The sequence below is a fragment of the Sarcophilus harrisii genome, chromosome 6, assembly GCF_902635505.1.
Source record: "Sarcophilus harrisii chromosome 6, mSarHar1.11, whole genome shotgun sequence".
NCBI lineage: Eukaryota > Metazoa > Chordata > Mammalia > Dasyuromorphia > Dasyuridae > Sarcophilus > Sarcophilus harrisii.
The window spans coordinates 133,904,826-133,918,418 of NC_045431.1; the positions used below are offsets into that span (position 1 = coordinate 133,904,826).

A 13,593-nucleotide genomic window follows, 5' to 3' on the forward strand; every position below is an offset into this window, starting at 1 on the left:
TACTGAGGCCATGATACTGGAGAGGAGAGGATGGTTCCAGAGAAATAGGCCAGGGGTACAATCTATAGGACTTGGTAACTGATTGAATATGAAAAAAAGGAGTTAAAGGTTAGCAACAAGTTGTCAAACAAATTCCTGGGTGTGAATTGACAGAAAGAGAAAGAAAGAACAAGGGTTTTTTTTCGTTTGTTTGTTTTGTTTGTTTTTGAAGGGAAGGATAAATGTTTACTTTTGAATATTTTGGGGTTCCAGAGAGATGGAGATATCTTCTAAGCAGTTTAAAACCTTAGAAGGAGATCAGGGCTTAAGACAGACATCTGGGTAATATCCATGCTGCCATGAAAGTCTTGGAAGTGAATGAGTTTGTCAAAGTAAAAAGTGTAGAGAAAGAGGTTAGTGACAGGATTTCCTAATATCTCCACATCATTCTTACTCCCCCCTCCCTACTCCCACTCCCCTGCAGCCACATTGCCTTGGATTATGTTGCTGGAACCACATTGCACTCTGATGAGCATTTACATTTTCTTTTGACAATACACCTTCCCCTCTCTCCTCTTTTCAGTTTCTTGTTGTTAGGTCATATCAGTCAGTTCTGACTTTCTATGATCTCTTTTGGTGTTTTCTTGGGGTAAAGAGAACACAATTGTTTGCTTTTTTCTTCTCTAGCTCCTTTTACAAATAAACTGAGGAAACAAAATTTAAGTGGCTTGCCAGGTCACACAGCTAGCAAATGTCTGAGGTCAAGACAAACTCAGGAAGGCGAGTCTTCCCCAGGTTTAGCACTCGATGCACCATCTCATTTAACTACCCCTTTCCAGTTAGTTCCTTTCTTTAGAATGAAAGCTTCTTGAGTTCAGAGTCTATTTTGCTTATTGGCATTTGTATCCCCAGTTCTTGGTATATTTCTTAGAACAGAGTAAATGCTTAATGAAGGCTCTATCTATATTTGTTGGAATACACAGGAGCCACCCGACAGTGGCTGCTGGAGATCTAACCCAGACCTGCAGAATAGATCTCGTCTTGCAAGAGGATGATACAAAGAGACTGAGAGGTAGTTGCTGTTGTCTGACCTCTCTCCTCTTCCCTCTGTCTCCAATTTATCTCATTCCCAGTCCACAACACCTGTGACAAAGACTGCTCTGCAACTCCTTCAGATGCTATGATCCACAGCTGTGGGTGGAGGCTCTCAGAGAATTGACCTGTCCCTTAACAATTGCCAGTTTTTTTTTTTTTTTTTTTTTTTTTTGTGCTGTTATTTTCTCCCCTACTCCCCCATTTCCCCAACATGGAACGCACACTGAGGAATGCAAGTAGCACTATCACCTCTAGATGGTTGTAGCAGGTGTTGATCGAGGCAAACTTTCAAATAGAGTCAGAACAGGCATTTAAGTCTCTCATCAAGACTTCTAGCTTGGCCCTTTGACGTGTTGGCCCATTTAATTACCCCACTAAAAAAAATCTTACTGGGGCTCTTCTTCCTTTCCTGCCCTGTGGGTTACCAAAGGAACTCTGGAAGGATCCTTCTCACAAATAGCTCTGGTGGTGCTTGTAATTCTTATGCTTCTTGTGCCCTACATTCAGAGGCCATAATGCCATAAATTTCTGGAGGGCCTTTGGACCAGCCTGGGTTTCAGCAGAATAATTACAAGAAGAGTCAGGAATAAAGTCCAAAGTCTTTATTATCTCCTTCAGTCTCCCAGTCTGCCTCAGTAGTGTCAGTCAGCAGTCTGTACATCTCAGTCTCTGCTCTGACTTTGTTCTGATTCTGACCTCTTAAATACTTTATTACAATTAAATCAAGTCATCAAACTGAGTATAAGTCAATCATTATATCACTAGGGAACCAATCATCTCATCAATTCCACTGAGTTAATATCTTGTTGTAGCATTAAATCAATTGTACTGAGCCTTAAGTATACCTTTTCAGAGTTCCTGCCCTCTACATATATCTATCCTACCTTTATCATTAACATTAAATGCTTGGAAAGATGAAGAGAGCCAGCAAAGGAATGAAAGATAAGTGGTTAGAGAAGTAGGATAAGAAAAAGAAAATGGGGCCTGGAAACCAAGGAAAGAATAATACCAAGAACTGAAGAAACTGAGGCAGCAGATCAGTAAGAATTTCTCAATTTGTTAAGGAGATCATTGCTGTCATGGAAAGTAACTTTTCTATGCTAATAGAAAAAAAAATAGAATAAAGAATTCAAAAGAGTGAGTGGGTGATAAGGAAATAGACAAAACTTAGGTAAAAACTTCATCACATCCTTCAGGTCTAGGCTGCTAAGTTCTTGAAGTCAGAGATTTCTCTCCCTCCTCCTTCCCCCCTTCTCAATCTCTCTCCTCCTTCCTTCTCTTTCTTTTCTTCTCTCCCTCCCTCCTCCCTCTCTCCCTCTCTCTTCCTCCCTCCTTCTTTTCTTCCTCCTTTCCTTCCTCCCTCCCTTCCCTTGTTCTTTCCTCCCTTTCCTTCCTCCCTTTCCTTTTTTTCCTCTCTTGTATCTTCTCCAGCACCAAGACCAGTGCTTTATGTGTAGTGGACATCTAACAAATTTATTATGAATGAATGTGATAAGGTTAGTGGCAGTCAGAAAGTTGTGGGAATCCCTACTGCTCAGCGCACAGGTTCGACATGAAAGAATTCACGAACCCGAAAAGTTAAACAGGCAAAAAGAAAGTTTATTGTTGGATAAGAAGTCAGCTTTTGCTAGGAGGCTGACTTCCTCAGTGGTAAGGTCCTGACAGAGAAGTAAAGGTCTAGCAAAGAATTCCTGGCAGAGAGATAAAGAGGGGTTAATGCTGAGAAGAGAATGTCTTCTCAATGGGCAAGGGTCCTCGCAGGCAGTTATGCCAAGGAGTGGTCCCTTGGCTTGACAAGGCCTGCTTTTGGGCCTCTGCAAATTATGAGTTTAAAATTGCATGTTTTTATGAGGAAATCTGAGACAAGTTTCATTTGAATAAGATTCCTTCAATGTTGTCTGTCCCCAAGCCTAGATTTCCAGTTGAATGAAACCACTTACTGGGAGTGGTCCTAAGCCAATTTTCAGCTCAATAGAGATCAATAAGAAATATCAAGTCTAGCTCTCCAGCTAAATGAGACCACTTAAATTCTGACTAAGTATGAACTCAATAGAGGGTGCAACTAGTCCCACCAAGATAACCGAATGAAACCACTTTATCTTGATTCACTGAGGCGGGCTTCTCCCAGAGGAGAGTTTCTCCAGAGTTCAAGGAGAGTTCCCCCACCCCTAAAATCAGGATAGTTTCAGGGTTCCCCTTTATGTATGTCAAATGAAAGAATTATGAACCCAGAGATTTTGCTTTCCACATTGAAGGGGAGAGAGTTAAAGGGGAACAAGGAAGCAAACTTCCTGCTCGTTACTTTCCCTGCCAACTGCTTTTCTTTCTCTTTAGCTTCCTTTACCTTTCAACTTAGGAGTTGGTTGACCAGACTTTTTCTCTTACCAATTCATTTGCATGTCATGGAATCACCCTCCTGATTTTCTGGTCCTTTTTGAGAATGAAGGACAACAACAATTTTAAGTGTGGGGAGGTAGCCAATGGAAGAAGTGAGTGGGTCTTAAATGAGTAGGTTTGGACAATAATGCTTTCAGGTGTTGGCTAAATTTTTGAGAGAGAGTTTAGTCGAAGTTTTGTTACTGAGTTAAACTGGATATAAAGTGAACTTAACTGTGTGGAGGTGAGGAGAAGTTAGAGAATGGCTTGAGAGGGAGAGCTGAAGAGTTTGGGGAGGGAGGGAGGGAATGGAATTTAAGAGGGATAATAAGATTCCTGAGCAGTTTTTAGATCCTGTGACTTGTGCTTGATTTACAGAGATTTGACTTTTCCTTTGATATTTTTACCTGGCCTGTTCCTTTTGACCTCACCAACATCATGGAACCCCCAAAGTGCCTAACTTTGTCTTCAGGTAATGGCAAGGGAATTTTAGCTACTGGGGACCTTCATTCTTCTCTTTAATGTTATTCCCCTTTCCCCACATCTTGGGCCATTTCCTTCCCCCACCAAATAAGAAGTGAAACTGTTCCTTTACCCCCTTAACATTGGAGCTATACCTTTCTTTGCTTTCCTGATTCTCATGTAGACACTAAAGAAAGCTGGGCCTTCCTCCCTGATTGTTCCAAAGATTCTGCACTAGGGCTGGAGGGGTATGGCACTTTTTTTTATGAGGTAAGGGGATTGATTGTGAGGACATTTCAAAGAGCTCTTTCTGTTGCTTGGTTACCCCCTTACCCTTCTTGAGGTCCTGTTGGGGGGGGGGGGGAGTGGTGGTGGCTCACTCTAGTTATAAGGTTTGTCTTTTGATTGGAACTGAAGATTCCTCTATTTCTTATTCCTGGACCCTACCATCCCCCACCATAGCCAAAAGGGGACCTCCTAGGACTTTTCCTTCTTTCCTAGATTATCCAACAGCTCTACAAAGACCAATTGAACCTCTACATGGAGAAAGATAAGCTGAAGAGGGCTGGAGAATTGGATTCCCTTAGAGGTCGACAAAGCCAACTCCAGGTGAGAATGAGCAGAGGGCCTTTGGTTAGTCTACTCCTGAGACAATGGACACATCAGCTAGAGACAATGATTTGTGTGCACTAAAAATGTCCAGAGAAAGAAACTCTAGGATTGCTTTTGAGGAACACTGTTTTGAGAACCAGAACACTTAGACTCTGACATTATACCTGTGTAATCTTGTGCAAATCTCTGAGCTTCATTTTTCTCCTTGATTCATAAAGTGAGAGGTTTGAATTAAATGGCTTTTTTGGTCTCCAGCTGTTTATTTATGACCTTAATTTGTTGGAGAGAGGTAGATATTAGTGTTTTTGAAAGTAACTATACCAATGTAAAAAAAAATACTGCTTTTGATTTATTTGTACAAGAATTAAACATAAAATAAATAGAAAATCAATGTAGATGATAATTATGTAAATTACCATGCTGAGCATTTGGGAGAAGGGAATGGAATAATAGAGAAATTTTTTGAGATTGGGTGGGAGTTAAATTTAGTTAGATTTCTCCCATATAAATGAGGAGAAGGAGATGGGTGCCTGGGAAGTTTTAAATTCTTTTCTACATGATGAATTATAGGGACTGATATCAAACAGGTAGGCAGTACAATAGTCAGAACGACCAAAGTTCAAATCTGGCCTTTTATGTACCAGTTGGATGACTCTAGATCAGTCACTTAACCTCTGACTGCCTTAGTTTCCTCATCAGTGAAATGAAGATAGTACCTACTTCTCAGGGTTGCTGTGATAATAAAAATTTGATAATATGTGTATAATATTTGAAAATGTTAAAGCACTATATAAATATTATTACTACTCCTATTCCTCCCCCCCTCCCACCCCATGCTATATAACTTTTCCTAGGTTTTTATCGAATGACTGAAGGGATTTTCCACTTCAAAATCTTATACAAAAGAATAGCAAATGTGGAAACGCTCAAAACTGTTATTTGCAAAAAAGAGAAAACTGAGGGTAATAGAATTAGGACTCTTTGAGCCCTAATTACTCTAGATATGGAGAGCGGCTACTTTCCATATCAGTAGGAGACAGAAAAAGTGGAGTGGGCTTAAGGAAAGACTCCCTCAGACATCAAAAACTACCTGCCATTGTGTGTGTGTGTGTGTGTGTGTGTGTGTGTGTGTGTGTGTGTAAGGGATTAGGGGGTGGAATTCTTCTCTTCTTTGCTTACTCAAAGTTGTTGTGTCTTACCTATTATAAAGAATTAGAGACAGAGACTGTGCACTTGGGGCAGAGAGGAGAATATACCCTTGTATATCTGACTCTAGGCCCAGGTGGAGATGTGTAAGGACAAGATTGCTGCTGTAGAGGTCAGAGAGCAAGAACTCCTGGATCAGAATCAAAGACTGCAGTATGAGCTGGACAAGGAACAAGAAGAGGTACTAGATCAGGATTTGATCCAAAGTTTGTGGAAGTAGAGAGAGAAGGCTTCAGCTCTTGTGTCTGAGGTCTGATCTCCCCCTTCATTTGAACCTAGAGGGATGAAATAGTTTTTTCTTCTCCTTCAAGTTATGGCTTTTCATGACCTCACCTCTCCAGGTGAAGCGGTTACAGCTATTGTTGACCACCCAGGGAACACTGTATGATCACCAGCTGAAGAAAAAGGAGCAAGAGCTATGGAAGCTGAAGGAGAGAGTCCAGGTGCTTGGAGAACGGCGAGACAAAAGGGCTTGTAAGTTGGGGAAGGAGACGTAGGTGCTAGGCTAGAGAAAGTCCTGGGATAGAAGTAGAGTTCAGGAAAAAAAAAAGGGGGACTAGCACAAGTCTCATGGGCACAGTTAGAGATATGGCCAGAAATCTTTTCCTTTTCTTTAGAAAGGATCTTGATCTCTATCTTCAGGGGATGGGAGGGCCTGGATGTATGATTTCAAGAGTTCAGGGAACTCTATTTTCAGTGCAACTCATGATCTTAAAAAATTGCTTAGGGGATTTAGAGGTTATGTGACTTACCTAGAATCACTTTGCCAGTATATGAGTCTTAAATCTCTTTGGTTTTGAAGTTAGCTTTCTACCTGCCTAATCTGTGTAAGCATTTGCTGACTTCTATATGGGAGGAAAATCCAGAAAAAGCCACTCTCATATGGTTTCTTTTTGCTTATTACATTAGCTATTGACATTCTCAATACCTTGAACTGGATGGATGGAAAGCGGACCCAGTGGAAGGCAGACAAGGCTGACAAGTAAGGGACATTGAAACATGGGTTCAGAGAGGGCTTGACTTAATAAGAAATGTAATGGGTGGCTCTTTGTTATAATCACTAATATTTATATAATACTTTAAGATTTACAAAGCACTTTACATGTATTTCATTTGATCTTCACAATAACCCTGTAAGAGAGGTGTGATCATTCCTCCTCCTATTTCCATCTTGTTTATTTTTTTCCTTTCTTTCCATCTTGTAGGAAGGAAGGAGAGCTGTTACGGACTGTGGTGGCAAACCTAGAACAACAAGTTGCAGAAATTTCCCAGGAGAATAAAAAAATGAAACAGTTTTTAGGCCAATTGGATAGGGATGTGATCAATCTTCTGAATTTCCCCCAAAGTGACCCTTCTGTGAGCATCTTTGGAAAAAGGGAGGCTGAGGGTGAAGGGCAGAGGCTTTCTGGATATCTCAGATCATGATCTTTCTTGGTTATATGTGTGTTGAGTCTTTTTAAAGATATAACTGCTCTTGGATATTCCTTGGTTTCCTGTTTAGAGGAATTTCCAGAGACATCACCTTTGGCATCTTCTAGGATACTTCCTGTTTTCTGTCTAGCTTCACTTCCTTCCCTCTTCCCTTTTCTACTGCCCTAGGATGATAATGGAGAAGGAGCTGCAGTTGACAATGGTGACATAATATGGGAACACTGGAATTCTCTCAAGAAGGAAGTAGAAAGGCTGAAAGGAAATGGTAGGGTCTTTCCTAACTTCAAGATCCACATAATTATGAGGGGTGTGTGTGTGTGGTAGGTTCATCGTTTTAATATTTATAAGATTAATCGAGAAAGGACTTCAGAGGCCATTCAGTTCATTTCCCCCTATCTTTATAGTTGAAAGTACCCAGGAAGTGATTTGCCCAAGGTCCAAAAGATATTATCAGGGGTGTCACTGCTCTTCCCTCATGACCCTTGGTGAGCCTAGAGCTTCTGTAGTGCCTGATGGTATCTTCTTTCCCCAGCCTCAGAAGAATGCCTCTGCAGGGACCCCATGACTATCATCACAGATCAGGATAAAGAGTTGGCTCAACTGCGTCAGGAGATCCAGCAGAGCCGGGACCTGATCGTGTGGCAACAGCAGTGCTTCCAGGTGAGTTGAGAGAGAAGTGCATATGAAGAGAGGAGGATCCTATTCATTCCTTTCTGTCTTTAGGACCAGATAAACCAAGCAGAGGAACTTCCCCAAGACACCACAGGCTCATATTTCTTGGAAGAGCAGCTGCAGCTTCAGGAGGCGAAGGCACTATTTGCTCGGCAGCAGGCTAATTTTGAATTAGAACGGCATCGTTTTACAGAGGCTGCCATCCGTTTGGGGCATGAAGTAGGTATATTGAGGTTTTGTCTGGTTTATGGAGAGGTAGAGGGTAAAGGAGGAATGTGTCTGAGAGAGACTGGGTTTGGAGATATGTAGCTCTGTGCAGATGAAGGGATGGGACTGAATGGGATGGACTCACCACCCCACTTACTAGGCTGCCTAAATTCCTTAGCGTCGGTGCTTTGAGCAGGAACGGGCCATGTTCATGAAGGACTGGCTACTTGAACAGCCACCAAGTCATTCCCAAGGGAATCCCCAACTTTGTCCAGATTTATCAGCTCCTCAAAGTAAGTATCTAATGATGTTTTCCCATGCCAAGTCTGGGTATGGATTGTTTTAAATGTTAGATATATTTTTTTAATTGCCCATCCTTTTATTTGACATGTACTTTTGCTTTTGCTCTGTTCTTCACTCAACAAGCTCCAGAGCAAGAGCTATGCCCAAAGAATCCTGGAATCACTCTTTTTTCCACAAGCAATCAAAGATTGGACAGAAATCCTTCTGGTGAAAAAGCTTATCAGGACCCCCCAATATATAGACTTTTTAAGAAGCTTCCTGGTAGGTAAGGATAAAGGAGATCTTGGGAGGTTATTGGAGGTGTGTGTGTGTGTATTGGGGGGGGGGGTAGGGTTATAATACAATGAGCTTGGTAACAAAAGAAAGGTGAGTTTCTTTTACAGGTGAGATGGACATACTATTTAACATTCTTTATCATTTTTTTTTTTGGAAGGCCTTCTCCAATAATCAATTGTTTTTATGCAAAAGGTAGAAATGAAGATGCACAGTCTTTTTAGGGGACAGTGGGAATCAAAGGGCATTTTAATTGTTGTGTGTTAATAAAAAATTGTGTCAATAAAGAGATTCTACTTTTCTACTATTGTGTAGCATAAAATTTGAAATCTGATCCTTGAAAAGAGGCATTGCCAAGTAGGTGGAATAAATAATTTACCTTAATTATCTTGGCTTCCCTGAGAAGAATATGTTAGGGATTTTTTGGTAGGTTCTTTCCTATCTCTGCGCTAGTATCATCTGGTTAAAATCATTTATGTATGCAAATTACATTCTGTGGTTCACAGAAGGGTGGGGTCAATTTGAATTAAATAAAAGTCATAGGGATTCCCTATGTCTGTGATGACTTGTGGGTCAGAAAAGAGGTGATGGATAGAAAGACTTTGGGTTGCCTTCAGGGATTAGATAAATTCTTGATTATTCATAAAGAAAGAAACCCTGATTCCTATCTTACAATTTAATTTGCTTCTTTAGACTTAGTAATTTAAAGCCCATTCTAAAAATTCTTCTTTCATGTATCTTATTTCCAACATACACATACTCCTGTAACAAGAAGCTGCATATTATAGGATGAAGAATATTGGACTAGAGGTCTTGTTTCTTCATATTATGGAGGAAAGAACATTGGACAAAAGGTTTTATTTTCCTCCCTGACCTGTCAGTTTTATGACTTTGGCCAAGTAATTTTAATTTTTTTGCAGCTTAGATTCCTCATGTATAAATATAAGTTTAGATGAGAACTTTGGAGGCCCTTTTGTGTTCTTCTTAGATAAATAAGGGCACTTTGTATTTAAAACAATTATTTTTTTAAAATACAAGTAAAAGTAGTAACTAATATTATAATGATAATCAACTATGAAAAACTTAGCAATTTTGATCAATACAGTGATCCAGAGTATTCCAGAGGACTTATGATGAAAAATACTATCCACTTCCAGCTAAAGAACTAATAGAAACTGGGGACAAAATGAAACATTTTTTCCTACTTTTTTTTGTTTTTTTTTTGTTTTGCTTTTTTTGGTAATAAGGCTAATGTAGAAATACGGTTTTCATGAAATATCTGTATAATAATATTGCTTGTCTTTTCAATGGGTAGAGGATGAGCAAAGAGGAGGGAGAGAATTTGGATCCAAAAAACAAAACAAAAAACAACCCATAATATTCTCATATGAGAGGCATACTTCTGTACTACATATATGAAAAAAGATATGACTCCTACTTGGCTGGGAGAATGTTGAACACAATGCTGCTCATCAACTAAGGAACTTGGGTTGATTGCATACATCCTTTGAAGATGCAGTTGTTTCTAATACACTTTTAGAGTTGTCTATCCACTTCCCACATATAATCATACTTGGGTGAGAATGATCATATGATCTACTTTTTCCCATAAGAAATTACACTGGTCAGAAAAGAGAGAGATCATCCTGTGAGTCAATGTAGACAACTAATTTTCTCTTCCCTAATCTACCAAATCCAGTCTCAGCTGCCTCTATCTCATCAAAGGTTTCTTTTTTTTTTTTTTTTTTGGGGGGGGAAGGAAAGAATCGGATCTTGTTGGCAGTCTGAAACCTTTGATCTCCTCAGAATATTGTATAATTAAAAAATTATTAATTATTTCCCAGTTACATATAAAGATTTTTTGAACAATCATTTTAAAAAAATTGAGTTCCAATTCTTTCTCTTTCACCCTCCCCCAAGAAGCCAAGAAATTTTGATGTAGATTATACATGTGACTTCATGCAAAACATTATCATATGAACCATGTTGCAAAAGAAAAAACAAAATAAAACAAAAATTAAGTTAAAAAAGTATACTTCAATCTGCTTTCAAAGTTCAACATTTCTCTCTAAAGGTAAATAGCATTTTTCAGCATAAGTTCTTTAGAATTGTCTTGATAATTGACTTGATCAGAGTGGCTAAGTCTTTCCTAGTTCATCAGCCTTACAATATTACTGTTATTATATATAATGTCATCCTGCTTTTGTTCATTTCAGTTTGCATGAGTTTATATAATCTTCCCATATTTTTTAGAATACTGTTTCTAAAAGCATAAAATAAATTACAAGGCATGACAAAGGAAGTCAGACTGATATCAGTGTGACTTCCTTTGTCATCCTCCCCACATCTCTATATTATGTATATTTATATTATACATACATGTTGTATATATATGAACATATTTATATTTATATAAAGTTCATGCACCCCAGATTAGAATCCTTGGTTTACTTCCTTCATATCATAATCAGTACAGAATAAGTCCTAGGTCAACAGACAAATATTCAAATCCCTTGGCTTTTAAGAGAACCTGGATCAAGAAGCAATAGTTTCTGGTAAGAGCTAAGGAAAGGCTGGCAGTGCAGTACTTTATAAATAGGGGAGAGAGATGCTTCTCTTTGGCAAGTTCTGTGACTTCCGATGTGGCAGTATCCTATAAGAAATGGCAGGAGCACTAAATCTCAAAATTAGGTATGGTGGCTAAGGAATGCTAAGAAAAAAACAGTTTTACTTCTCAATATTCCTTATAATTGTTTTTTTAAAAAGATAATTTCTGACTATGGAAAGGGATAGGGTATTTTTTTTCTTTTTTTGGAAGAATACACTCAATTACAAATAGCTTGCAAATAGCTGAGTGTGGCTATGATGGTAAATACCAATGATACTACAATAAATCACATAGTTAATAATCATAGTTTTTTTTTTTTTTTTTTTTTTTTTTTTTTCTCTTTTTTGAGGCAATTGGAGTTAAGGTCCTCCTGAGTTCAGGGCTGGTGCTCTCTCCACTGTACCACCTAGCTGCTCCATAGATAGTTTTTTTTTTTTTTTTTTTTTAAATAGAATACTTAAAGATTTGCAAAGCACTTGCTATATATTACTGCATTTGAATCCTACAACAATCCAGTGAGGTAGATACTTAATATCATCCCCATTTTACAGACAAGGAAACAGAATCTAAGACGACAAATGATTTACCCAGGTCATAAAACTAAATAAGATTTTGAGACAAGATTTGAACTAACTCCTTCTGTCTCTCAGTTTAACATTCTATCCATGGCATTACATGGTTATTCGTAAGAGAAAGGGAGCTTGGAAACCTTTGCTCCAAAAGAGCCCTGTACTCAGGTCCTGTGACTTTAAAGTCAGTACATTTTCACTCTGCTACAATGTTTTCTCTCAACTTTCTACCGATATGGAGTTTACATTTGACTAGGGTTCACACCTCAAGGAAGAATGATGGATATAAGATTCACATAATCATGACATAAGATAGAGGTTATGAAAATAATTGAACAAAGTGCTCCAGAAAAAATTATGAGGAGAGAAATGGATGCTTTCAGTTGTGGGTATTCAGAGAGAATCCATGCAATTAGTGACAACTGAGTTTTAAAGGATGAGAAGGAGCCTGATGATTGAGATGAGTATAGAATAAATACAGAATGTGTAAAGGAGAGTGGGAAGGGTATTATGAAATGAGAATTGAAAACTTCTATGTCTAATAAATGATTTTTAAGTGGTTCAATTGGAAGGCCTTAAATAGTAGGCTTCACTAACTTCTTTACTTCAAGAATTTATGATTTCCTTGATGAGGAACTCACAAAATCATTGAATCTTAATCAGAAGAAATTCAAAGTCATCTAGTGCGGTCCTAAAATAATAATCCTTTTCATAACTTGAGGGGTCATTCAATGTTTAAAAATATAAGTAACCTCCCAAGCCAGCCCATTTGACTTTGGAACAGCTAAAATTGTTGGGAAGTTTTTTCTCTTTCATCAAGTCTAAAGTTGTTTCCTTTTTTTTTTTGCTGAGTCAATTGGAGTTAAAGGACTTGCCCAGGATGACACAGTTAGGAAGTGTTAAGTGTCTGAGGTTAGATTTCAACTCAGGTTCTCCTGACTTCAGGGCTGGTGCTTTATCCACTGCACCACCTAGCTTCCCCAACTTGCCTCTTTTCAATTTCTCCTCATTATAATTCCTCATTCTGACCTCTAAGACCCAAACATAACACTTTTATTTTCCTTCTACCTGATAATTCTTCAGATAACCTAAAGACAGTTATATTTCCCTTTCATCTCCTCCAGACTAAATATCATCAGTTTCTTATTTGTATTTCATATAGTATGAACTTTAGACTTTTCATTATTCTAGTTTTCTTCTTATCCTTTATATATTATTTAGATTTTCAGTTTTTTTTTTTAATGTGGCATCCAGAACTTAATACAACACTCAATAGAATTGAGTTATCACTTCCATGTTTCTGGAAGCTTTACCTGTTACTATGGTCAGGTTCATCTTGTTTGCCATAGAAATAAAGTTGACTTAAAGAGAACTTGCAATTCTCCTCATAGTAGATATTTTTCAGTATTCTATGCCGTCATTTCTCTTTTATCTGGTGCTTGTGAAGTTGATTTCTGAATTCAAGAATTAGATATCATATTGATCCTGATTAAATTAAATTTTATTAGATTTGGCCCCAGTGTTCTAAGGTCTGTCAAGTTCCTTTTGCTTCCAAATCCTGCATCTATTGTCTTAGCTATCAATTCTAGCTTTGTATCATCTGTAAACTTGGATGTATAATGTAGTAGATTAAATATTCTGCACTTAAAGATCTGCAATCAAATCTTGCCTCATATTTTTTTGGAATTCTGAAACCTCCTATGAAACATTTAACTAGTTTGCCTTACTTTTCTCATCTGTAAAATGGGACCAATTAAAAAGCATTTATTAAATACCTCCTATGTGATTGGCATAGAGTTA

The 13,593-nt window shown here is 38.3% G+C and overlaps 1 protein-coding gene across 6 annotated transcripts; it reads left to right on the forward strand.

The window, feature by feature from the left end:
• The first annotated feature begins 3,608 nt into the window (after positions 1–3,608).
• On the forward strand, positions 3,609–8,923 carry LOC105750865 (afadin- and alpha-actinin-binding protein B). Of its 6 annotated transcripts, none has more exons than XM_031942213.1 (14): positions 3,609–3,694; positions 3,829–3,922; positions 4,097–4,182; positions 4,414–4,521; positions 5,801–5,911; positions 6,042–6,204; positions 6,640–6,712; positions 6,936–7,086; positions 7,330–7,426; positions 7,694–7,821; positions 7,885–8,052; positions 8,219–8,333; positions 8,467–8,604; positions 8,727–8,922. In XM_031942213.1, exons 2-14 carry the CDS (start codon positions 3,889–3,891, stop codon positions 8,813–8,815), a joined length of 1,461 nt encoding a protein of 486 aa, XP_031798073.1. In that variant the 5' UTR covers positions 3,609–3,694; positions 3,829–3,888; the 3' UTR covers positions 8,816–8,922. The 6 variants fall into 6 exon arrangements, with proteins under 6 accessions (XP_031798073.1, XP_031798075.1, XP_031798076.1 ...); XM_031942215.1 differs by having other exon boundaries at positions 3,610–3,694; positions 8,467–8,608; positions 8,777–8,923; XM_031942216.1 differs by having other exon boundaries at positions 3,610–3,694; positions 6,072–6,204.
• The last annotated feature ends 4,670 nt before the right edge of the window (positions 8,924–13,593 follow it).